This window comes from Penicillium longicatenatum (assembly GCF_028827895.1).
Source record: "Penicillium longicatenatum strain IBT 33135 chromosome Unknown contig_7_segment0_segment0, whole genome shotgun sequence".
NCBI lineage: Eukaryota > Fungi > Ascomycota > Eurotiomycetes > Eurotiales > Aspergillaceae > Penicillium > Penicillium longicatenatum.
In genome coordinates this window covers 294,996-318,053 of record NW_026643124.1, presented here as the reverse complement: position 1 = coordinate 318,053, position 23,058 = coordinate 294,996, and the positions used below count along the sequence as shown (strand labels likewise).

Genomic DNA, 23,058 nt, shown 5'->3' with positions numbered 1-23,058 from the left:
CAGTGCATTCTTCAGTCTAGAATCCACTTCTCGCCGTAAAGCAGAGCCGCGCTAGACCCTTTATCTCGCACTTTTACCTACACTTTCCCGGGTAAAGTATTTAGCCTATCAGGTAAACGTATACAAGGCAAATATACAATCTTAAGCACCTCTACCCCGTTCCAAGCCCTTTCCGCGGGTAAAGAAAGCGGCAACCGTCGCAATCAGTCCGAATGCGGCCGATGCTGCGAAGGAGAGTCGGATTCCACGGTAATAGACCAGTCGGACGGCCATTTGGATGTCGGGTGGTAGATCGTGGATTGCGGAGATTGAATGGCGGATTTCGTCAATTAACTAGATTGGAAAAAAGGTAAGGGGTCAGCTGTCTTCGTTCCGTGTATTTTGACCTATCGTCTTGCTTTTGGGAAGATTGGATAGTACTTTCCATTTGTCTGGTACTCCACTCAAGGCCTCCGTGAGGCCTGAGCTCAGTGTGTTTTGGATTATTGCGGACGTTATGGCGACGCCCCAAACTGTTCCGAGGGAGCGAATTAGGTAGACTGTTGAGGCTGAGACGGCGTGGTCTGATTGGGAAATAGTCAGCGAAGGGGTTTGGTTTGGATGACATGTGGGGGAAAGTGTACCATCGTGGTCGAACGCAGAGAGGAAGGTGAATAGAATTCCTGGGTACACAATGCCTTGTCCTAAGTTGGCGGGGATGATGTATGCAAAGTACTTCCAGTTTGAGTCGTTGAAGTTGAGGAATGTCACTAGGAGATTTCCGATGAACATTAACGCGGCTCCAACGCGCACAAGATGTGCTAGCTTGCCCCAGCGTGACATGACTACACCTGCAATGACTCCACCAACAGGAGTCATTAGAGATGGAATGACCAGGCGGGCACCGGCTTTGGTAGGACTATCCAGCAGAATAACCTGGAAGAGGAGCGGTAGCGTAAAGAGGAACTGCTGAAATTAGCGTTACTCTTGATAATATTCCGGGGCAAACTTACGGCATATGCAGACATTCCCACGCAGACATTAGCAATCTGAGTAGAGACTGGATGGAGTCCACGGAGCATCTTCAGCGGGATAAGCGGAACAGCTGTGGTCTTCGCCTCCACAGCAATAAATGCAGCTAGGAAAGCAACACTAGCTACCAGAGGGAGAATCACCCAGATACTTGTCCAAGGAAGCTCATTTCCACCAAAGCTTAGTCCAGCAAGTTGACTTGAGAGAGCCAGGATAAGCAGTAAAGATCCAAGAAAATCAATCTGATGCCAGAGGCCACGTTGACCGGGTACGAGGATCTTGCTTTTGGCAGGGAATTTGAGAACAAAGTATCCCAAGACGAGCACGGTGAGGGAAACAGGAACCTGGACTAGAAAGCACCAGCGCCAGCCGATTGTGTCGACAATAGCACCTCCAAAGGAAGCACCGCAGATGGCACCAAAGCCATACGCAGCATTTTGAACAGCCTGATACATCCCGCGATTGCGGAAAGGAATAAGATCCGAGTTGATAATGGTGGCTTCCAAAAGTTAGTTAAAATCGACGTCAATATTTCGACTTGACTCACCCATTGTCATCAACCCACCACCGCCCATACCGGTCAACGCACGCATGATGTTCAAAAAGATTACATCTCGCGCCAGGGCACAACCCAAGCAACCAGTGAAGAAAGTGATTGTCGCAGTAAAGAAACAAGCCCGGCGGCCCAGTAAATCTGAGAAGCGACCATAAAGAGGTTGAAAAGCAGTGCTCGTAATAAGGTAGGAGGTGGTTAACCACGACGCCGTGTTTGCAGCGTTGAACTCGGAACTGATGACTGCGTATGTCGAAGCGGTGATTGTTCCATCAAACCCAGACAGGAATACATTGGACATTATAGCTGTAACACATTAGCTTTCGATTATTGCGACAGATTGCCTAGGCAAACATAAGTATATACACACCCAGTTGTATCCAGAAAAAGCCCCGCGGTGGACTCCAAACAGGAGAAGCCGACTCCAGAAGAGGCTCATTTTCGCTCGAAACCATCCTAGGCTCTTGCTCTGACTCCATGGTGTGGTGAAAGTGTACAGAAGTTCGTTCGGTATTGGGGTGCGGCATTGCGGGGATTGCGATATCTAAGATTGAAAACTATAATTTTTAAAGGTCACTTCCGCTAGTGCAGCCGAAACATCGGCATTGACAGAAAACTCTTCCAAATTTTAGTCATTTCATTCGAGGGGAAGTGCATCGGGCACCCGATTGGGAAATGCGGGAAATGAAGCCCCGCTGAACCAAGCACGACATTTGATGTTCCATTTGCATTATCTCTCTTGCACCAGAACTCAAGATATGACGTCGCAGTACCAACTAAAGTACTCATAAAAAGCCCACTTCGAACACTGAGACAATTCCGGAAACCATTCGCGACCTCAATTTTCTTCAAGAACAACCCAGAATATACATCCAAAAGCGCACGGCTTCAAGTGCAGAATACCAACCTAAGGTTAATGTACCCTATGTCACAAATCATGTCGGGCATCATGGAAACTGATCGCTGGACCAGTCCCTCTCACCGTTACGATGAAGGTTCTCAAAACCCTCGCCTGCGCTACTGCGCTCCTCCCCCTTGCAGCCGCGGACTGGCAATTCAAGTCTCGCACGGACCTCGCTCCTCCTCGTCTGAACATCACCATCCCAGCAACCGTCGACGTGGAAAAGGGCTATCTGTTCATAGCTCCCTTCCCCGGCCAGTTCGTTGATCCAGAGCATCATGGCCCACGCCAGGAAGGCCCTTATATCTTCCGTGATGATGGCGAACTCGTCTGGTCTGGATATACATACTACTCCATCTGGGCGGCGAACTTCCACAAGGGACAGTGGAAAGGCCAAGATGTTCTGTATAGCTTTGAGGGGGATCATAACCCAGCTTATGGTCATGGTCATGGTCATGCCACGATCTTGAATAATCGTTATGAGACCATTCGCGAGTTGCGGGCTGGAAATCATAAGTTTATGGATAAACATGAGCTGCAAGTTATTGATGGGAAGACTGCGTTGATCCAAGTCTATCAGCCTATTCCGACGGACTTGAGCCGTTGGGGTGGGAGTGCAGACCAGCAATGGATTGTTGATGCTATTTTTCAAGGTGAGGACCGACCTCGATACCTTTCTAGGTAACGTACTCGAAGATTATGGCGAACTTTGCTGACGCTAACTAGAATTGGACATCGAGACCGGTGAGTTACTTTTCGAGTGGTCCAGTCTAGAGCATGTCAGTCCAGATGGTATGTTCCTAAATCAAAGGATTCTCAAATTTCCCGGCTAATGATGATCAGAGGCTGTCCTTCCCTTGAATCCAGGCCAGGCTGGTGCCGGATGGAACTCATCTGATGCATGGGACTACTTCCACATCAACTCCGTCGACAAGGATGCAGCCGGGGACTACCTTATCTCTGCTCGCGATGCCTGTGCCGTTCACAAGATTAATGGAGCCACCGGGGAGATTATCTGGCGGCTAGGTGGTCTCAAGTCCGACTTTGAACTTGGTCCCAATGTCGCATTTTGCTTCCAACATCATGCGCGCTTCGTCTCCCGCGATGGTGACAAAGAGATAATCTCACTGTTTGATAACTCTGCTCATGGAACTGAAAATCACCGTGGTCATGAAGTTCATACGTACCCCATCTCGCAGGGAAAGGTAATCTCCGTCAATACCGCAACTTGGACCGCGGAAATTATTCAGGCATTTCAGCCTCCCGATGACCTCCTGGCCAAATCGCAAGGAAGTACTCAGCTCCTGCCTAATGGCAACGCACTGGTCAACTGGGGTTCCGAGGGGGCGATGACCGAATTCACATCGGATAGCGTCCCCATCTTTCACGCCTACATGGATTCGGACCTTCTGGGTGAAGGCGTACAGAACTATCGCGCTTTCCGGTTCAATTGGACTGGCCTTCCCACTGAAGAACCCGCCATTGTGGCACACAAGACATCTTCTGGCATGGCCGTGTATGTCTCCTGGAACGGCGACACCGAGACTGTGGCTTGGCGCTTCTATGCCGTGACGGACAATTATGGATCGCGGTCGTTTCTGGGTGAAGCTGAGCGCAGTGGATTCGAGACCTCGCTGCTTTTATCTGGCCATATACATATGCATGTAGCTGCCGAGGCCATCTCCGGTCGAGGTCACGTCTTGAGAACCACGCAAATTACTCGTGTTCAGGATCAAGTTCTTCCCCCTGGTGCCCATGGTATCGAGGTTACTGCACTGTCCTCGCCCGACCGATCGCATATGAAGCAAGTGGTGTTCCAAGCTTGATACCAAGCCTAGGCAGCCGCATAACCATCACATGACTGACCAACATGGATCCATTATGGTTAGCAGAAGGTGACGGTTGTTAACTCGCTTGTGCTCAGGTTTTCACCACACGAGTTCAGGGGTATAGCATCATGATGGACTAGAAGTAGTTGAACAATACATTCATTTGATCCTTTGTCTTGTTTTGAAGTGTACCGTATGGGTTCTAGGCAAGTGGTCCTTCCTAGATAATCTTATTGTGTTATTTTGGGATGCATGTAATATCAATCTCTGCATTTTGGGTAAGGGTATTAGACGCTGTATCGGGTTCCCGGAGGTAATGTTATCCGTGCTAGGATCAGTGGCATCGGAACATGAATGATTGATGTTCCTTTGTATGACACACGTGACCTGCCACATGGTCCACGTGCATGATTCGTCAGCTCGTATCGGCCATATGAGCTATCCCAAAAGGGTCAATGCAGATGGATCCGTGGATGACTCCACCGAATCCACTTAAAGATGCGGGGAATACGACACGAATACGCGGCCAATCATCATTTATACTTGGGTAGGAAAACGGTTGAGTTTGAGATATTTCCTGATCGCTTCGATATGACCCAGCATGACTCTTATTATGTGCATCCCGGATCTTGAACGCCGATTCACGGCAACTTGAAGTTCCGGGAAGTAAGTAGTCGATACATGGTTCACCGTAGCGGAGATAGTGGTCCAGCAAGTATATTTACATCTATCGGGATCCCTTTCAGGCGCCCGATATCCATGCACACACAGGGTTCAGGAGACCCGGAAGTAAAAATTGGCGACTCGGGTCTTACTCCATCCGAGAACCGGGACATCATCACTTTCCCAAAAGCGTAATCGCTCCCCGGGCTTATTGCAAGATGATTTCTTCGCCTGCTCTTCTCCCCTTTCTTTCCCCAGACTCGACTCGGTGCCCCACCTGCCATGCGATAGACTCATGGCGGCCCCTCAGCCCCCGGCACCGTTTGGTGGAAGCGCCGTTGTTGCTCGCGCAGTCCAGCAGGCCCAGGAGACAAACACCACAGAAACCACGTCCTCTCTCAGCGAACACGAAGAGAAGACAGAATCCGTCACACCAGCTGAGTCGGAAGAATTGCGACACCAAGAAATCACAAAGCTCGCGCGCACTTTTTCGCGACTGTCACAACAGCAGAGCTCCGGCTCATCGTCCGATGCAATCAATACCTTCCTTGATCCTTCCAAGAACCCTGAGTTGGACCCTAGTTCGTCCGATTTTAACTCCCGCAAATGGGTTCGCAATACCCTGCAGATGACCCGCGACCCTGACCGCTTCCCGCGTCGTACTGCAGGCGTGTCTTTTCAAAACTTGAATGTCTTTGGGTATGGTACGGCGGCAGATTACCAGTTGAATTTTGCCAATGTGTGGCTGAAGATGATTGATGGGACAAAACGCATGTTCGGCCTGGGAAAGAAAGTGCGCATTGATATTCTGCGCGACTTTGAGGGAATTCTCGAACATGGGGAGATGTTAGTTGCCTTGGGTCGACCAGGCAGGTAAGTTTCGGGCCCTTTTCCTAATTTTAGCTGTTTTCGGCCGTCACACTGACATGTGCTTAGTGGGTGTTCCACGTTTCTCAAGACCATTGCTGGTGAGACGCATGGTCTCTTCCTAGGTGATGGGGTGGATGTACAGTATGAAGGCATCTCGTGGGATCAGATGCACAGTCGTTTCCGCGGTGAGGTCATCTATCAAGCTGAGACGGAGATCCATTTCCCTCAGTTGACCGCCGGCGAAACTTTGCTTTTTGCGGCTCAAGCACGCACTCCGAGCAATCGGCTTCCAGGCGTAACACGTGATCAGTATGCCCTGCACATGCGAGATGTGACCATGGCCATGCTTGGGCTTTCCCATACTGTTAACACCAAGGTAGGAAATGACTTCATTCGTGGCGTCTCGGGAGGTGAACGGAAGCGCGTTAGTATTGCCGAGACGACTCTCTGTGGCAGCCCCCTGCAGTGCTGGGATAACAGCACACGTGGTCTCGATAGTTCCACTGCGTTAGAATTCGTGAAGAACATTCGTTTGTCCACCGACTACAGTGGTACCACAGCTGTCGTCGCCATTTACCAGGCCAGTCAGTCCATCTACGACCTCTTCGACAAGGCGATTGTTCTCTACGAGGGACGACAGATCTACTTTGGCAAAGCACAGGATGCGCGTCGTTTCTTTATCGATATGGGCTTCGACTGTCCCGATCGCCAAACCACTGCAGACTTCCTCACTTCTCTAACCAGTCCTTCGGAACGCAAAGCTCGTCCAGGCTTTGAAAGCCAGGTCCCTCGCACCCCGGATGAATTCGCTGCTCGCTGGAAGGCGAGTCCTGAGCGGAAGAGGCTTCTTCAGGAAATTGCCGATAAGAATGCTCAGAACCCAGTTGGAGGTCGCCAGCTGGACGAATTCAACCAGTCTCGTGCAGCACAGAAGTCTAAGGGTTCACGAGCTGCCTCTCCGTACACTATTTCATATCCTATGCAGATCAAGCTCTGTCTATGGCGTGGATTCCTTCGGTTAAAAGGAGACATGAGCATGACAATCGCATCTGTGATTGGTAACGCGGTTATGGGCATTATCGTCTCTACGGTCTTTTTGAATCTGGAAGATAACACAGGTAGCTTCTTCCAGCGTGGAGCGCTACTATTTTTCGCAGTTCTGCTGAACGCCTTCGCCAGCGCTCTGGAAATTATGATCTTGTGGCAACAACGGCCAATCGTGGAGAAACACTACAAATACGCCCTTTACCACCCTTCCGCCGAAGCTATCAGCTCTTACATTGTCGAGCTGCCGTCAAAGATATTGATTGCTATCTTCTTTAACCTCATTATCTATTTCATTCCTCATCTTCGTCGGACGGCCGGCCACTTTTTTATCTTCTTTTTGTTCTCTTTCACCACGACCTTGGTGATGTCGAATATCTTTAGATGGATTGGAGCTGTTTCACGATCTATGGCCCAAGCCATGGTCCCGTCTTCAATCTTCATGATGATTCTAGTTATCTACACTGGTTTTGCTATTCCAACTCGTGATATGCACCCTTGGTTCAGGTGGCTCAATTGGCTTAATCCCATTGCGGTAAGAGTCCCGTGTAGAGGATCGTGGTTTCATGCTAACGTCTGCTAGTACGCATTCGAATCCTTAATGGTGAACGAATTCAGTGATCGGGATTTTCCATGTTCTTCTTATGTTCCTCAAGGTCCGCACTATGCAGATACACCTCTCAGCTCGACAATCTGTAACGACAAGGGCGCGGTCGCTGGTGAGAACTTTGTCAACGGAGACAAATACATCAACACCACATTCAAGTACTACAAGGATCACATGTGGCGCAACTTCGGTATCCTGATTGCGTTCTATATCTTCTTCTTGATCTTGTATATTGTCACCAGCGAGTTTATTCGAGCCAAGCCATCCAAGGGTGAGATCTTGGTCTTCCCTCGCGGCAAGATTCCTGCCTTTGTGAACAAGGCTCGCAGCAGTGATTCAGAAACCGGATTAGCAGAGAAGGAGCACATCGGTGAACCTCAGGGTCACACTGCCAATCTTGCTAAACAGACTGCTATCTTCCATTGGGAAAATGTTTGCTACGATATCAAGATCAAAGGCAAGCCCCGTCGTATCCTTGACGGCGTGGATGGCTGGGTGAAGCCTGGCACCTTGACTGCCCTGATGGGCGTGACAGGTGCTGGTAAAACCTCTCTACTCGATGTGCTCGCCGACCGAGTGACCATGGGAGTAATCACCGGTGACATGCTCGTGGATGGTAGACAGCGCGATCATTCGTTCCAGCGTAAAACTGGCTACGTTCAACAACAGGATCTCCATCTGGAGACCAGCACTGTGCGTGAAGCACTCACTTTCAGTGCGCTCCTCCGTCAGCCTCACAAGACCCCGTACAACGAGAAGATCGCCTACGTTGAGGAAGTCATCAAGATGCTTGACATGGAAGAATACGCGGAAGCCGTTGTCGGCATCTTGGGTGAAGGATTGAACGTGGAACAACGCAAGCGATTGACCATTGGTGTTGAGATCGCGGCTAAACCAGATCTGCTGCTGTTCTTCGATGAGCCAACCTCCGGTCTTGACAGTCAAACCGCTTGGTCTATCTGCTCGTTGATGCGCAAGCTCGCCAACCACGGCCAGGCGGTTCTCTGCACCATTCACCAGCCCTCGGCTATCCTAATGCAGGAGTTCGACCGATTGCTGTTCCTTGCCAAAGGTGGCCGTACAGTGTACTTTGGTGATCTGGGCTCCAACATGGAGACTCTCATCAAGTACTTTGAGGATAAGGGCTCGATTAGCTGTCCAAAGGACGCAAACCCTGCCGAGTGGATGCTTGAGGTTATTGGCGCGGCCCCAGGCTCTCACTCGGATCGTGACTGGGCAGATGAATGGGTCAATAGTCCTGAACGAGTTGCTGTGCGCGAGGAACTTGTCAAGATGAAAGAGGAGCTCTCCCAGAAACCGGTGGCGGCTGCGACTGCTGGATATGGAGAGTTCGCAACTCCAATCTGGTATCAGTTTCTCATCTGTATTCGTCGCATGTACCAGCAGTATTTCCGCAGTCCTGGGTATCTCTATTCCAAGACTGCCATGTGTATTTTTCCGGTCAGCGAACTCAAATGGTCTATCTCTTTCATTCCTTACTAACCTTTAACAGCCCTTGTTTATCGGATTCAGTTTCTGGCGCGAGCCCAACACTCAACAAGGCCTGCAGAACCAGATGTTCGCCATTTTCATGCTTCTCATCATTTTTCCCAATCTGGTTCAACAGATGATGCCCAGTTTCTGCACGCAGCGATCGCTGTATGAAGTTCGTGAACGGCCTTCAAAAGCCTATTCCTGGAAGGCATTCATGCTTGCCAGTATCTTCACCGAGCTTCCGTGGAACATAATTATGGCCGTTCCTGTGTATTTCTCATGGTACTACCCGATCGGACTGTACCGTAATGCACCAGAGGGCACAACGATGGAGCGGGGTGGGACCATGTTCTTGATTATCCTGGTCTTCCTCATGTTCTCCTCGACGTTCAGCTCAATGATCATCGCCGGGATCGAGCAGCCTGAGACGGGAAGTAATATCGCGCAGTTGCTTTTCTCTCTTTGTTTGGTTTTTAACGGGTAAGTTTGCCCCATATCACTGAGTTCTCCCAACCTTGGCACTTTTTTTTTTCTCCTTTGATGATCTACGCCCACTTACTTATCTTGGCTTTCTCTAGTGTCCTCTCAAGTCCCACCCAATTGCCCCGGTTCTGGATCTTCATGTACCGCGTCTCGCCATTCACGTACCTGGTTTCTGCCGTCCTATCCACAGGGTTGTCAGGGAATAGTGCCCATTGTTCGGATATCGAGCTCCTAACCATCCCGCCACCTACCGGACAGAACTGTTCCCAATACCTGGATTTCTATGCGACACAATACCATGCGACCCTGCTCAACCCGGAAGCGACGGAGAATTGCCAACTCTGTTCGATCTCCACCACGGACGAGTTCTTGGCCGCTCTCAACATCTACTTTAGCGACCACTGGAGGAACATCGGCTTGATCTTTGCTTACATTATCTTCAATGTTTTCATGGCTGTGTTCCTCTATTGGTTGGTTCGGGTACCAAAGAACTGGTCTCGCAAGGTGAGGCAGAAGCAGGAGTGAGCGAGCGCAAAGTTTTCACTCCACTCAATTCTCCACTCCGTGGGGGCGGATTTTAGGTCAGGCCCGTGGTCTCGACCCAAATTAAATCCATTTGCTCCATAGATAATCTTAATTCTGTATAGGAATCAAATATTGGTTTATTTCATTGAATTAACCCCAGCAATGAACATTATAGCCTTACAAGAAAGTTCATCCTGCTCTTTGGGAACTAGAATACAAGGACCTGGAGAGTCGCCAAGATTGACTGCTCCCAGCGCCAGAAAGAGCTGCCTTTCCGCCCTTCACTTTGGCAGGCCGGCTCGACCACAATTAGGCCGTGGGATTTAGGATTTCGGAACATTAAATGCATGACCCGGGCGAGACTACTACGTCACTGCTGCGTACAGGCCGCCGGCGAATCATCGAGTGATAGAAGAGATTTGCTTTTTTGGCCTGCATCACCCGAACTAGAGAGCTTAGGTGCTCGCCCTTTAGTACTCGTGAAAATACTCCGCAGAGGCTGCTAGATTGACGACCTTCACGGTGTTTGAGAGTAGAGTAGCTTGCAGGGTGTTTATCAATAACGGTTCTAATCACCATGCCCGGGAATTGCATTTATAGTCTGGGTGTCAATCTAGTTATGATACTAAGACGAATTGATGTTGAACTGCGCCCTCTTCTTTTCTAGATAGGGCACAAAGTCACAATTGGCTCTCCACTCAACCAAATATGCATCGTGCGTATTGATCACATAGTCAAATGGAGATATTACTATGCGATATTGTGAAACATCGCTGTCATTGAAGCTCATCAGCGGAGGTCTTGGATATCGATCGACGGTTACGGCTGATCTTCCGTGATACCCGAATAGGTGGGTTGCCAATTAAGTGAAAATGAGGTCCATCATTGAAAAGATGGCTACTCAACTGCTTGACGTTCTGGGATGGCGAAACATTCCCTTGCCTTTTTGATTCCTGCTATGGTCATTTGGCACGTATATATTTTTCGGGTGGCTTTGGGCTTCTCTGTTAACATTGAAAAGACGTGGAGGTTTGAGAGAATGTTTGCGATTCAAACCTTGCCAGTTCCAACTATCTCTTCCTGTGGCTTCGGAAATATGAGGCCATAGAAGCCTTTTCCTATGGTACAAGTGATAACTATCGATAGATGTTTCCGTGAACTAAAGTTGTGCCGAGAGCCGGGTGGGGTGGTCTGACTAAGCCACGGTGAGCAGGAACACCGCCGTCTAGCCTCAGCCTCCGTACCACAGCTAATTCATACCTAAGATACGGTATTGGAGATACATTTATCAGACTTCGATCTGCAGCACGAGAATCCTCAAGCGCGGCTCATTGGGGTGTTCGGATAATCTAGTCAGAGTCCGTGCTCACAAGCGAGAAGATGAGCGTGGGGGACATTTTACCCGTGTCTATTGTGTCATCGCACTTGCTAGTTTCTGTGATCAAATCAGTGATTCTTTGTTCTACATTTTAGACCACTGTACTAGCAGGGATTAGAATGTGATGAGAAATCAAATGAGATTACTTCATAGCTCAGGAGTCCGGAGTGTCGATCGCAACACCATTTTTTGGGAAAGGATAGGAGACCTTTGGATAGGGATTGGTGTTGACGAAATCCGAATGAACGTATTTATGCGTGATGGCGACAACATAACGTAGGTTATTCAGGGTTCGGGTCTTCTCCGCTCGAATTGCTATTTCTGTCTCAGATTAACGTGTGTTGGTGATCGTCGGGGGCCGGGATGAAACGAGGGTGCTCAGGGTATGCGGGGAACTAGGGGCCTGATTCCCTGAGTCTGTGAGTGCAGGGGAAATCGAAATTCGAAATTAAAAAAGTAGAATTAGGAATTCCAAAATTCATTAAACCGGGCCAGGTCAATCGGGTGGGCATTTGGGGTCCAAATGAAGTCCAAAAGAAGTTAGAACTGCGATCCTCTACACGGACCACTTGGGGTTAGGGGCTATTCAAGGTTTGCCATTATGCCCCGTGGGATTTCAATATGAAGCGTGAACACTGCACTAGACGTTAATGCGCTATGACTCAAGCCCTAATCCATTAATTATGGGTCTTTTTGTCCCTAAGCAGCTCTTGGCCCTCGCGACTAGTCCTAGTCCAGTGTCCGCCATTGGTCGGATTTTGAGGCTCATCTACGCCCCACTGGACTGATCCACTGCGCCTTTCCCTGGGCCGTTATGGCTTTCGCATCTATTGATGCAACGCACCCGCCAGTACGGGTCTCGATGGAGCTCGTCACATACGTGCAGCCCATTATTTATACCGGAGGGTCCTTGTCACGGCTCCATCTTCCTTTTGACTTTTTTTCCTCCAACCTTTCATCCTACCTTTCTTCTATTTACCCTAAACAATCAAAAATAGGGCTATAGATGATGGATTCTTATCCTCCTTTTACCGATATCCCTATTGAGTCTATGTCTGCCCCTCAGACATACGATATCTATGATCCCTCTCTACCGGCCGATCACCCATTTGTGACTCGTGCTTCCCAGTTCCAATTTCACCTGCCACTGGAGCCAAAATCGAACGAAATCATGACCCCGCAACCATGGTGTCAGGCCGAAGACGCCGCCCTTAACATGGGTTATCTTCCCCCTGATTTCTCCGCCTGGAACAGCGGCCTCTCGACAATATCCGATCCCCAAAGTCCCCGCAGCAGCAATAGCGGCAGTATCCTAGGCATGAATTGCATCGCATCACCAGCTTTCCGTCACGAGGATATCTCTCTTCCCATCGATGAATACCCCGCGCCCGACGGACTTGTCGATATTGACCACTCAATCGCCTTTTCCCAGTCTCCCCTCGATAGGCCTCTCGATCATCCTTCGCCATTCGATACAGAATTCGATGCCTGGTCGGGCAGTCAATCGGACCGAAATGTTACGCCCGAACAACAATGGTCCGCTCCTTTCCCCACAGAGCTGGCCTTTCCGCAACCTATTCGCCAAAACAAGAGCCGCCCGGCTAGAGCGGCAGCTTCAACGTCTACTTCCAAGGGGGTTCGCAAATCAGCTGAGCGCAGACCAACTTCCAACCCTGGTCGCAGCAGGCGGCGACGCGGGACCACCGGTAATAACAGTTCAGCCCGGACATTCACCTGCAGTTTCGCACCGTACGGTTGCGAAAGTACGTTCGTCTCGAAGAATGAGTGGAAGCGCCATGTTACGTCGCAGCATTTGCAGCTTGGGTTTTATCGCTGTGATGTTGGAAAATGTAGTGCTTACCACCAACAAATACCTACACCCCTCCTTTCTACATCTACTTCTACGTCAAAGACACAATGTCCCCTTCCTGGACGATGCTCTACACCTCCCCCGGGCCAACCGAACGATTTCAACCGCAAAGACCTTTTCACGCAACATCACCGCCGCATGCACGCACCCTGGCATCAACCTGGAGACCGACGAGCCCCCTCTGAGGAAGAACGTAATGCCTTCGAAGCCAGTCTAGAAGAGGTCCGTCAGCGCTGCTGGCACGGTCTACGAACCCCGCCCCTGCAGAGTCACTGTGGATTCTGTAAGGAAGTATTCTCGGGTGAAGGAAGCTGGGACGTGCGCATGGAACATATCGGTCGCCACTTCGAGAGGGAAGATCGACGTGTTCTGGGGGTGGAAGAGGAGGATCTTGCGCTGAGGGAATGGGGAGTTGAGCAGGGCATTTTGGTTGGTGTTGATGGTGGTTGGAGATTGGCTAGTTTGGTGGGATTGTAGCTTTGTGCTGTGCTATGACACATCTTGGCTACACCATGGGTTTGATATTTTGGGGCGGTATCTGGGCTTGCTTGGGTTTTTTGTTTGGTGTTGGGGCCTACTGTTCCGATAGACTCGGACGTTGTGATTTTGTATTATATGAATCTTTTCCTTTCAATGCTTAGATATTAGAGCATGGCAGCATTATGATCATGAAATATACCCTCTTTTCAATTTTTTTCAATTTTTTTCAATTTTACCGCGCATCACAAATTCGATAATATATCTGCTATCGACATTTGTACTGGGTCAGGACCCGAGCATCTCCGAGCTGCAGATCGGATCACCCCAGGGTCCAACCTTGGAACCAAACAATACGAACCAAACTTTCGTCACCGGTTGCATGCGCCAAAAACACCGGCCCTGACGGCACTGAACGGGCGTATCTCCGCGTAACCCCGACTATCCCTAACAGCTCCAAGGCATATCTCAGACTTTGGATTTAGATTACTAAAATAAGGCAGATATGGGTACCACTATTAAATTTAATGATCATCAGATCAGCGTCCTCCTCCGTGGACCTGTCAACATTCCATAGAGACAAGAATAGAACTTGGGACTCCTTACTTAGCTAGTCGTTTAGCGTGGAGACGGCGCACACCGACATGAAACTCATTTCAGGAATCCTTCACTCGGCGCTAAGCCATCCGAAAGTTCCTGGTCTTTGGTCGTTGGGCGAGGTTTGATTGGGATGTGAGCACTAGTCTAGTCTGCATCTTGCCACGTTGGCCACGTTTTTGACGTATGATCTGGCTTTAATGAGGCTATGTTGATCCTGATGGGATCGGACTAGTTCCGTACTTTGGACTGTAGATCGTGGACTTCTATTTCTGGGTTCTTTTTCATTTGTCAACCGTATGATTAAATGCCTGAGCATATGACAGGTGTCCAGATCCGGTAACCTACTCGCAAGCGTTGTTTCGAGATAAGGAGGGTATTCCGACGCTAATGCGATTTGATTGGTGTGCTCGGTAAAATCCAGGCAACGGTGCAGAACTCGAGTCCGATTCGTCAATCCTGATCCACTGTTGCCCATTTGATTGTTTTCCTCTTTGGGTGTGATTTGAGTTTCATTTTTTAGTTCGTGGGTAGTTTTATTATTTTCTTTTTCGTGGATAAAGAGGGACGGAGCGGCGATGTTCCGTCTAACACTATGTTCTTTTGGGGAACACTGTGGTCTGGTTGTGGAGCGTAATTAAAATTGCACCCCTTTTCCTGTTCCGTGGTCCGATCGTGCTTGTCTACATACATTGTAGTCCCCAAAGGTCTTCTCGATCTGGGTGACGCTTTGTCCCGAGACACTTGGCCGGCAGTCATTGCAGGGTGCTTGGGGCGAATTGTTTCATGATGAGGTAGCTATGCATATGGCCACAGACTGTGTAGAGATGCACTGACACAGAGAAGACGGGCACCCGGGTGCTTTTGCTCTGTGGAGACGCCACGTCAATCCATGTGGTACATATTTTACCGACAGGATGCCGAGTTTGTAAGCTACATTGACTTGCTGAATGTGATTGTAATTGCCCTAAATTAATCCCGATTTAATTGCTCTGCAGTCATCATAATTGTGGCCTCAAAGGAGGCCGGGGTACGAGTACGATGCAAACATGAATAGGAATATCCGTGGTTAGAACTCAGCCAGTGACTTTATGTCTAAATAATTAGAACATTGTAGCAAAAATGTGCTCGCGCTATCGCTACTGCGTATATGAATATAATCTGAATGGACCAGAAACCTTTGCACGCTATTTGATCTGCAAACTCGGTTTCTGGCGCTGGCGAACACATCCCCTCGCTTATTCAATTTGATTTATTCAATGTCTTCTAAGGGTAGTAGAAATAAGCTCATTTGGTCCGTGATGACTCCACTGCCAATGTCGGAAATGGCAACCTTCGACGGCAAGGCTGCGACTGTGTGGCTCCGGCGGGATGGACCGCCAGATTGACTTAAGGTTGTCCCGTGGGGTTCCAAGGCTGCCTACTGCTGTGGATCTACTTCTAGTGTGTCATGTCGAAATGGATCAGGTCTGGCATGAATTGGTGTACGGGCTGAGGAGGCTGAGGACGCATTTGGGCCTGCATACTATTCCGAGTCTGCGGCACTTCAAGGCACCCAGGTTGCTATGAGCTTTAGATAGGATTGAAAATTGCCAAATTGACGCTTTGTTGCATTTTACAATGTTAAATGGAGAGAATTAGATCAGTTGATGCTTTGGTGTAGGCTGACTTGAGATCTTTAGATACCTGCTGGTCTGCACTTCTTGCTTGCTATACAGTGGCCCGGCCACATACCAGTGCATTCAATCTGAATTACACATGTATTTACCACGTACCGACGTCTGTATGACACTAATCTACACCGATAATTATTCCCATAGACTCATCAGGGTTGAGCAAGTCGAGGAAAAAATTAACTATGAACCTTTATGTAGCCAGGCGTATCATGCACGAATTGTTAAGCCCGCATGAAGAGACAAGCCACACACGTCAAGTTTACTGGTACCTTGAATGAATTATGGCACCAGTTAGAATAAGAGCACAATCTATTCAACAGATCAAAGCCAAGGTCATATTACTCTCAAGGTCCCCAAAAACTCATTTGATCAGTGCTACGTCAACAGTCAACCCTACTCGGCTGATCCCGCTGTGTACTTCGCTTAAGATCTCCCATGCATAAAGACGGAACAAAAAACTAGATTTATCACGCTTATTCTACGCCACAATGTAAGTCCTCACCCTTCTCTGATGCTATTCGTCAGTCCGTGGCGCTGCATTGCGGAACCTCGGCTTTGGAAACCAAATTCAGTTAAAAGACCCGAGAGCCCGGATATACTCCGTCCCAAATCGGCACATCGGCATCGGGGATAACGATCTACATACTACAAGCTTAGCATATTTAAAATCGATGCCAGGGTCCATGGTATCCGTGATTGGCTATGACTATATTCTGGCCTTCGTTACCCGGTCCAAACATCCAGCTACATAATTACCCGGGTCGGACGACCCTGTCGGTATATCTTTTAGGCTACAATGCTCGGAGAAGATTGCATCCACTGACCCACAGGCATTCGTAGGGTTCTTAGCACCGATGGCGACACAAGTAGTATCCGCACGAGACCCATGTGCAACTGCGCCCCTGGGGTGTTTAAAAGGGATTGTCCATGCCCTCACCATGTTCTCATTTCGGCCCCGCTACCTTCTCATCCTCTTCGGCCTTACCCTCATTCCGCTTGGAATCCATTTACAATAATCTCTTCCATTCCAACGTCTCAGAACAAAACTGCTCAGCATGGCGTCCGACAATCTGCAAGAGATCTTCGCTCAGCGCGCCCTTGAGTTGCGCGAGTACATCTTCTGCCAGCCCGCGAGTAACTTCGAAAACAACCCCTGGGCCTTGGCTGATGCCATCGAAACCTTCTCCAACGAAAAGGGCCACATGATGATCTTCCGCTCAAAGAAGCTTGATGTCGCCAAGGCAGCTCTCGTCGCTCAGAAGCCTGCTCCCCGGACCATTCTAGAATTCGGCACCTTTGTCGGCAAGTCGGCTTTGGCTTGGAGTGCTATTCTCCGTGATATCCACGGTGAGAAGGTTCCCGATGATGTCAATGTGTACACCTTCGACCCGAACCCCATGATGGTTGCTCTTACACGGGACTTGGTTAAGCTTGCCGGTGTGGAGGATGTCGTGCATGTTCTTGAGGGCCCCGGCTCGGAGTGTCTACAGAAGCTTGTCAACGAGGGCAAGGTCCTTAGTGTTGATATGGCGTTCTTCGATCACTGGGAGAAGTTTTATCTTTCTGACCTCCAGCTTATTGAGGAGCTGAAGCTTTGGCGTGAGGGATCGCTGGCGATCGCCGATAACACTGATATGCCCGGTGCGCCGGATTACTTGGCTTATGTCAAGGCCGGTGGCAGCGGGGCTGCTGGCGCTGTTAAGTATGAGAGCAAGTCTTATGAGACTCAGGGTGGACGTGGCCCGGTACGTTCACGGTTCTTCTGCTCACGCTCCGCTCTTTGGATTGTCACTTATATGTTCTGCAGAGTGTCGTGGAGATTAGTACGGTGCTGGCCACCAACTAGAATGCAAGCATTTGAGGGCTTTATCGTAATTTATGACAACTTGCGGAAATTTGAAGTAGTTAGCATGGAAACCGTTGTTCGAGTTCTTATTCCAATTGACCTGGGTGTCTTACAAGCAATTGGGTGACAATGTAAAGTTCTAACCTCAAGATATATATTTCGGTGTTCTTCACCTCATTTGGTGAGCCCTCTATAATCTAGACAACTGCCCGATTTACAGACCGCCTATTGGCTGTTATCGTATATGCCCCGCCTATCTCCCTTAGCGCTATATGGAATAAATACGTGCTCGACGTCGAATCCCCGCGACTCCAACCAGCTCCTGCATGACATTGCCATGGGGATTTAGATTCTCCAATTCCTTCAAACAACCTCCATTATCCCCCCATTCTGCTTTCCATAGTATTCCGATCTTATCAGGCATGCTACAAGCGCAATAACTCCCATCCCCTCCGACCACGTCTGCATCAACACTCCTCATCACCGGCATCATGTGCGGCCCCCTCCCCGGAAGCTACCACGAGCGCGCAACTGACCAACCTCAGGACTGTCTTCTCCCTCATCATCATCAACAAGGCCGGTGGTCTAATCTACCAACGTGAATTCCAAGCCGGCCTGCACAAGCTCTCCACAAACGACTACCTCGTCCTCGCCGGTACCTTTCACGGGTAAATTAATCTCTCCAGCTGCCATGATCGCATCATGTCTAGCACTCCACATACCTACCCCTGACAAGCACTAATGATAGCTCCACAGTGTCCACGCAATCACTCGCTCCATTACCCCTAAAATTCCGCTCCAGACTACGGCCTCCCCCGTTCCCTCCTCGCCCGGCACAAATGCCCCCTCTACATCTGGATACAGCTACCCAGTACCCGGTGTTCCGATCTCCGGTCTCGAACAGCTTGAGACGGATAAGTTTCGATTGACTTGTTTCCAGACCCTGACGGGGACCAAGTTCCTGCTTTTTACGGATCCAGTTTCGGGGAGTGTGGAGTCGATTATCAATAAGATATATGAGCTGTATGCGGATTATGTTATGAAGAATCCGTTCTACCAGCTAGAGATGCCGGTACGATGCGAGGCTTTTGATCGGCATCTTGGGGCCTGGTTGAGGGGGAGGACATAGTGTCATGCCCCCAGTAGCCAAGTGGGATCACGACTTTATGACTAGACTTTCATTGCTGTTGATTTTATGTTTACTGGCTGTACGGACTGGGGTTACTCCGGATTTGTGCTTAATACCAATTGCATCAATATTTCCCTCGTCCCCTATTTAGCCTATTTAGAACAGCGCCTAGCATAGGAGATGTTCGAGTATACAGAATACAGAAAGACAACAAGAAAAGACTTAAAACGCCGGGTATGCATCACAGATCGTTTCCACAAGAAAGCTCAGGCAATCTACGCAGTGTCCATCTTGTCGTCATCCTTCTTGTCACCACTAGATTCGCCCTGACCTTCTTCGGGAATGCCACCCAGTTCCGTCTTGCCCTCCTGCTCCTCGCGATCACGCTTCTCCTTGTCCTGTCGGTTCTTCTCCTCCTCGAGTGATAACCGCAAAGCGAATGCGAGCTCCGGATCATCCTCTGCCGCATCCTCGAAGTTGAAGCCACCGGCCTCACCACCCTCACCACCAGATGGGGCAGAGGCTCCAGCACCCTCACCTGCCAGGATCGGGGTCTGCTGCAGCTCTTCACTGAGCAGGTGCGGGCCCGGAGGAATGATAGCTAGGTAAGAGCCTTCACCACTCGTCACATTATCCACAAAGGCCTCTAGCTTCTTGGTTTGGTCGGATTCCAGGTCACCGAATGCCACCACGTCGATCGAGACATTGTTCTTCTTCATTTTCTTGGCGAGCTTGACGAGCGTTTTTTCGTCTTCTTGGATTGGCGAGCAGGAGAACACGATGATTCGTTGCCGTTGCGACTTCTCAGATCGGTGTTTAAGGGCCAACTGTATTGTAGTATCAGTATTGTCCGCCATGCCATTGCCCTTCCCAGTGATGAATACTTACGCCTGCGACCTGAATACTCGAGCTGAGATGCGACGTGCCGTGAATCTTGGTCCGGTGAAGACCAGCTAGGATGCTGCCAAAGTCGGACGTGAATGTCGAGAGCACTTCGGGACCGTTGCCGCCCATGCTCATCAGGCCGACTGCCGACTGCGGGTGTACGCGCATCTTCACACTGTGGATAATGCTAACGGCATCGACTTGAGCTTGCCACCGAGTTGATCTGAGATGGTTAGACGGTCTAACCAAAGCGAGGGGGAGGGTGGACAAGCTCACGTATAGTCTCCATTGCGACTGCTTTCGCTGTTGTCGACACTGCAGAAGAGGTCAGTGCTGCTATTAGCTTGCGAGTGGGGGACACAATGACGGACATGATCATCGTAGCTTCGAGAGACATGATGGCGGTGTGATCAACGGAGCTGAAAGATAATGGGTGTGGGGATGAGCGATAGAAGAGATGGTCGTTAACGGGGTCCCAAGTCGCTGATGACGATGGAAGGTAGAGCTCGGTTCTGCCGGATTCCTCCGCCCGCACACGCTTGTTTGTTGTGACTCCGCGCTCCACTCTCGACTCTACACCTCCAGCCGTTAAACCGTTAACTCTATTCGTCACGATTCAGACCACAACAATGGCTACTTTAAAGCGCAAATCCCCCGAGTTCCTTTCTGCACCAGATGCTACCCCTACAGGTCGACCAGTCAAGAAGCTGCGTCTGACCCAGAACCAGAAGCAGGCGTTAATCGACAATCTTCAACTTGAAAGTGCGTTAGATACCTGACCCGTCTGCCAGAACAGATGCTGACAGTGCTTTGCAGTTACTGAGCGAGCTCGCAAGCTCCGATCCCAATATGCTCTGCAGGCGCACGACCTTCGCTCGCGCATTGAACGACGCGTCAACCGTATCCCAATCTCTCTCCGCAAAGCCAACATGGGCGAGCTCCTCGAAAAGCACAATGCGTCCCTAGCTCAAGTTCAATCCACTTCTCCCCCGCGCAGGGTCTCTCCTACTAAGGCTCAGCGACCCATTCCCACCATCGGTTCTATTGACCAGGCTCTCTCCCCAGCCGGCACACGAACCCGCCGCCCAAGGCAAGATCGGCCCACCTGTTTGATTGAAGGCTCTCCCCAACTAACAACCTGACAGTCATGATGGCCACTTTTCTGACAAAGAGAACGGCGGCCCAGAAGGCTTGCAGAACCCCAAGCGCCGCGGTAAAGCTCCTGCTGTCGGCGGCACCTCTCGTGTTGTCTCACAAGAAGTCCGAGGCAACGACCACCGTATCCTCTCCCCCAAGTCTCTCAACTCCCGCACATACCCACAGTCGCCCTTCCGTGCTTCGCCAGAAAAGGGCCAACCATCTTACCTATCCCGCCCTACTTCCCCGCTGAAACCATCAAGCCCACTCCGCGCTGCTCCCGGCAGCACCACTCGCCCTCGTGGCGCAACCGTCTCTACTGTCAAGGATTCCTGGAACCAGCCCTCGCAAGCGAGAAAGACTGCTCGCGCTGCGACGGGCCCTAAGACAACTACACGTTCTCCACTTCCGAGACCTGCTACAAGACAGGGCGAGCGCAAGAACAGCTTTTCTTCAAACGCCTCATCCGGGACCACTGTGGCTAAACCTACTCGCACGGGCACTGGTGCTCGCAAAGCGACGGCTGGCACTGCCTCCACTGCTGCGAAGAAACCTACCGCCCCTCGTGTGCAGACTGCATCTTTGGCAGTGAAGAAGACTGCTGCTAGTGCGGCTTCTGTCCGCAAGACTACTGCGCCAGCTTCTATAACTGAGGCTTCCGCGCGGGGAACCCGTGCCCTGCGAAAACGCGTATAAAATAGTACCAACGTAATCATGGCTTGGCGAACTTGAGCGTTTAGCTTGCTGCTTTTCATTTCACGAGTTGGATGGAGTTAATAATTCTTGAGCGTGGAGTATTTTGACAAGGAGAATGAAACCTATCGGCGCTTCTTCTTTGGAATGTTTCTTTGTTTCTGTTGTTATTGCTGTTTTAGTTGGATTCATCATGAGTGTTACTTGGATACTGGTCACCCAGGTTTTTTTTCGTGGCTCTCCTTGCGCGGGATAAGACCCTCAATGCACATTACTTCTAAAGATAGCTTTTTATCGCATACTCTCCCAAGCTTAATGCCATAAAGTCCCAGATGCCCGTCCCTAGATCCTACTTTATTGAAGCAGATTGTGGGATAGAGCGCCTTCGAAGTCTACTGTAATTCAATTCAGGCTGATGAGCTTTGAATCAAGTTTCGAATAAAATTTAATCACCAGGTGGTCTACTCACAAGCCCTTGGAACCTGAAAATGTAACCAAATCTTGAGAGCTGCTACATCCAAGGCGAGTTCAATTAGAGATATCTAGCGTGATAAATTTCTACCTTACGGGTCTGATTGGTATTGAGCCAAAGTTTTGTTTTGAAATATCCATGCGCTGCATGATAACCTGATGCAATTGGTTTTAACACAGCCTTCATTGAGAAGAATCGTACGGAAACTAGATTAACTACCCAACAGGTAGGAAGACCCAGAACCACGGCTCTATTCCAATGGCCAATTAAATCCCAAGTAGCAATATCGAAGAATGGAAGGTCAACATGGTAAAGTAACAGCTACATTTAGACTCAGCAATGGTATCATAGCAATCATGCTGGTTGACGAGCAACAATAGTCAAGAGGGAGAAAAGAAGAGAAAAAAGAAAGGGAAGAAGAATCCTTGATCTTATAGCGCCAGATCGAAGGCAGAAAGGAAAATGGTGGGAAGGACGAGAAGGGAGACCAAGGTAGCTCGGAGCCCTGGTCTCAACACGAGATAGACTGGAACATGCTCGAGATTAGATGAACGAGGGACGTAGAAGAGTCCCACGGCGACGAAGTAGGAATGTGACGGTATGGGTATGACTGATCCCCAGAATCAGATGCAAGCAAGAAGGGAGAAAAGAAAATGAAAAGAAAACAGAACAGAAGGAAATATTCTGTTAGTCAAAGATGGAATGAGAAAAGAACAGACACGAATCCATCGGACCAATCAGCTCGCTGATCACTTTTGAAAGAATTTTGATGTATGTAGGTAGTAGAAAAGAAAAGGGAATGAAGAACTCCGTCAACCAAACCTGTCAGTCGAGATGAAAAGACAACACAGAACAACGCTAAAACAAGCCCCCAGAAGCTAGAAAGGAAATAGAGTGGGTAAAAGAAGAAAAAGTACA

At 49.6% G+C, this 23,058-nt stretch overlaps 8 protein-coding genes across 8 annotated transcripts; 6 read left to right on the top strand and 2 right to left on the bottom strand.

The window, feature by feature from the left end:
* Window positions 1–141: 141 nt before the first annotated feature.
* N7484_010396 (MDR family MFS transporter) lies at window positions 142–2,043 on the bottom strand (the record flags this gene model as incomplete). Its single annotated transcript, XM_057120783.1, has 6 exons — window positions 142–333; window positions 421–563; window positions 624–945; window positions 993–1,510; window positions 1,559–1,870; window positions 1,935–2,043. The coding sequence occupies 6 exons, from the start codon at window positions 2,041–2,043 to the stop codon at window positions 142–144; spliced, it is 1,596 nt and encodes a 531-aa protein (XP_056966537.1).
* Window positions 2,044–2,553: 510 nt separating this feature from the next.
* Window positions 2,554–4,291, top strand: N7484_010395 (arylsulfotransferase family protein; the record flags this gene model as incomplete). Its single annotated transcript, XM_057120782.1, has 3 exons — window positions 2,554–3,118; window positions 3,192–3,257; window positions 3,309–4,291. The coding sequence occupies 3 exons, from the start codon at window positions 2,554–2,556 to the stop codon at window positions 4,289–4,291; spliced, it is 1,614 nt and encodes a 537-aa protein (XP_056966536.1).
* Window positions 4,292–5,252: 961 nt separating this feature from the next.
* Window positions 5,253–9,980, top strand: N7484_010394 (pleiotropic drug resistance family ABC transporter; the record flags this gene model as incomplete). The annotated part of the gene is made up of 5 exons (XM_057120781.1): window positions 5,253–5,830; window positions 5,894–7,406; window positions 7,455–8,939; window positions 8,992–9,452; window positions 9,551–9,980. The coding sequence occupies 5 exons, from the start codon at window positions 5,253–5,255 to the stop codon at window positions 9,978–9,980; spliced, it is 4,467 nt and encodes a 1,488-aa protein (XP_056966535.1).
* A 2,429-nt stretch (window positions 9,981–12,409) lies between these two features.
* Window positions 12,410–13,705, top strand: N7484_010393 (putative C2H2 finger domain protein; the record flags this gene model as incomplete). Its single annotated transcript, XM_057120780.1, has 1 exon — window positions 12,410–13,705. One exon carries the CDS (start codon window positions 12,410–12,412, stop codon window positions 13,703–13,705), a length of 1,296 nt encoding a protein of 431 aa, XP_056966534.1.
* Window positions 13,706–17,033: 3,328 nt separating this feature from the next.
* N7484_010392 (putative O-methyltransferase) lies at window positions 17,034–17,824 on the top strand (the record flags this gene model as incomplete). Its single annotated transcript, XM_057120779.1, has 2 exons — window positions 17,034–17,723; window positions 17,786–17,824. The coding sequence occupies 2 exons, from the start codon at window positions 17,034–17,036 to the stop codon at window positions 17,822–17,824; spliced, it is 729 nt and encodes a 242-aa protein (XP_056966533.1).
* A 1-nt stretch (window position 17,825) lies between these two features.
* Window positions 17,826–18,953, top strand: N7484_010391 (trafficking protein particle complex subunit 4; the record flags this gene model as incomplete). The annotated part of the gene is made up of 3 exons (XM_057120778.1): window positions 17,826–17,928; window positions 18,228–18,492; window positions 18,581–18,953. The coding sequence occupies 3 exons, from the start codon at window positions 17,826–17,828 to the stop codon at window positions 18,951–18,953; spliced, it is 741 nt and encodes a 246-aa protein (XP_056966532.1).
* A 275-nt stretch (window positions 18,954–19,228) lies between these two features.
* On the bottom strand, window positions 19,229–20,235 carry N7484_010390 (proteasome regulatory particle base subunit RPN10; the record flags this gene model as incomplete). The annotated part of the gene is made up of 4 exons (XM_057120777.1): window positions 19,229–19,780; window positions 19,842–20,061; window positions 20,115–20,153; window positions 20,210–20,235. The coding sequence occupies 4 exons, from the start codon at window positions 20,233–20,235 to the stop codon at window positions 19,229–19,231; spliced, it is 837 nt and encodes a 278-aa protein (XP_056966531.1).
* A 232-nt stretch (window positions 20,236–20,467) lies between these two features.
* Window positions 20,468–21,671, top strand: N7484_010389 (uncharacterized protein; the record flags this gene model as incomplete). Its single annotated transcript, XM_057120776.1, has 3 exons — window positions 20,468–20,600; window positions 20,655–20,928; window positions 20,984–21,671. The coding sequence occupies 3 exons, from the start codon at window positions 20,468–20,470 to the stop codon at window positions 21,669–21,671; spliced, it is 1,095 nt and encodes a 364-aa protein (XP_056966530.1).
* Between the last annotated feature and the right edge of the window lie 1,387 nt (window positions 21,672–23,058).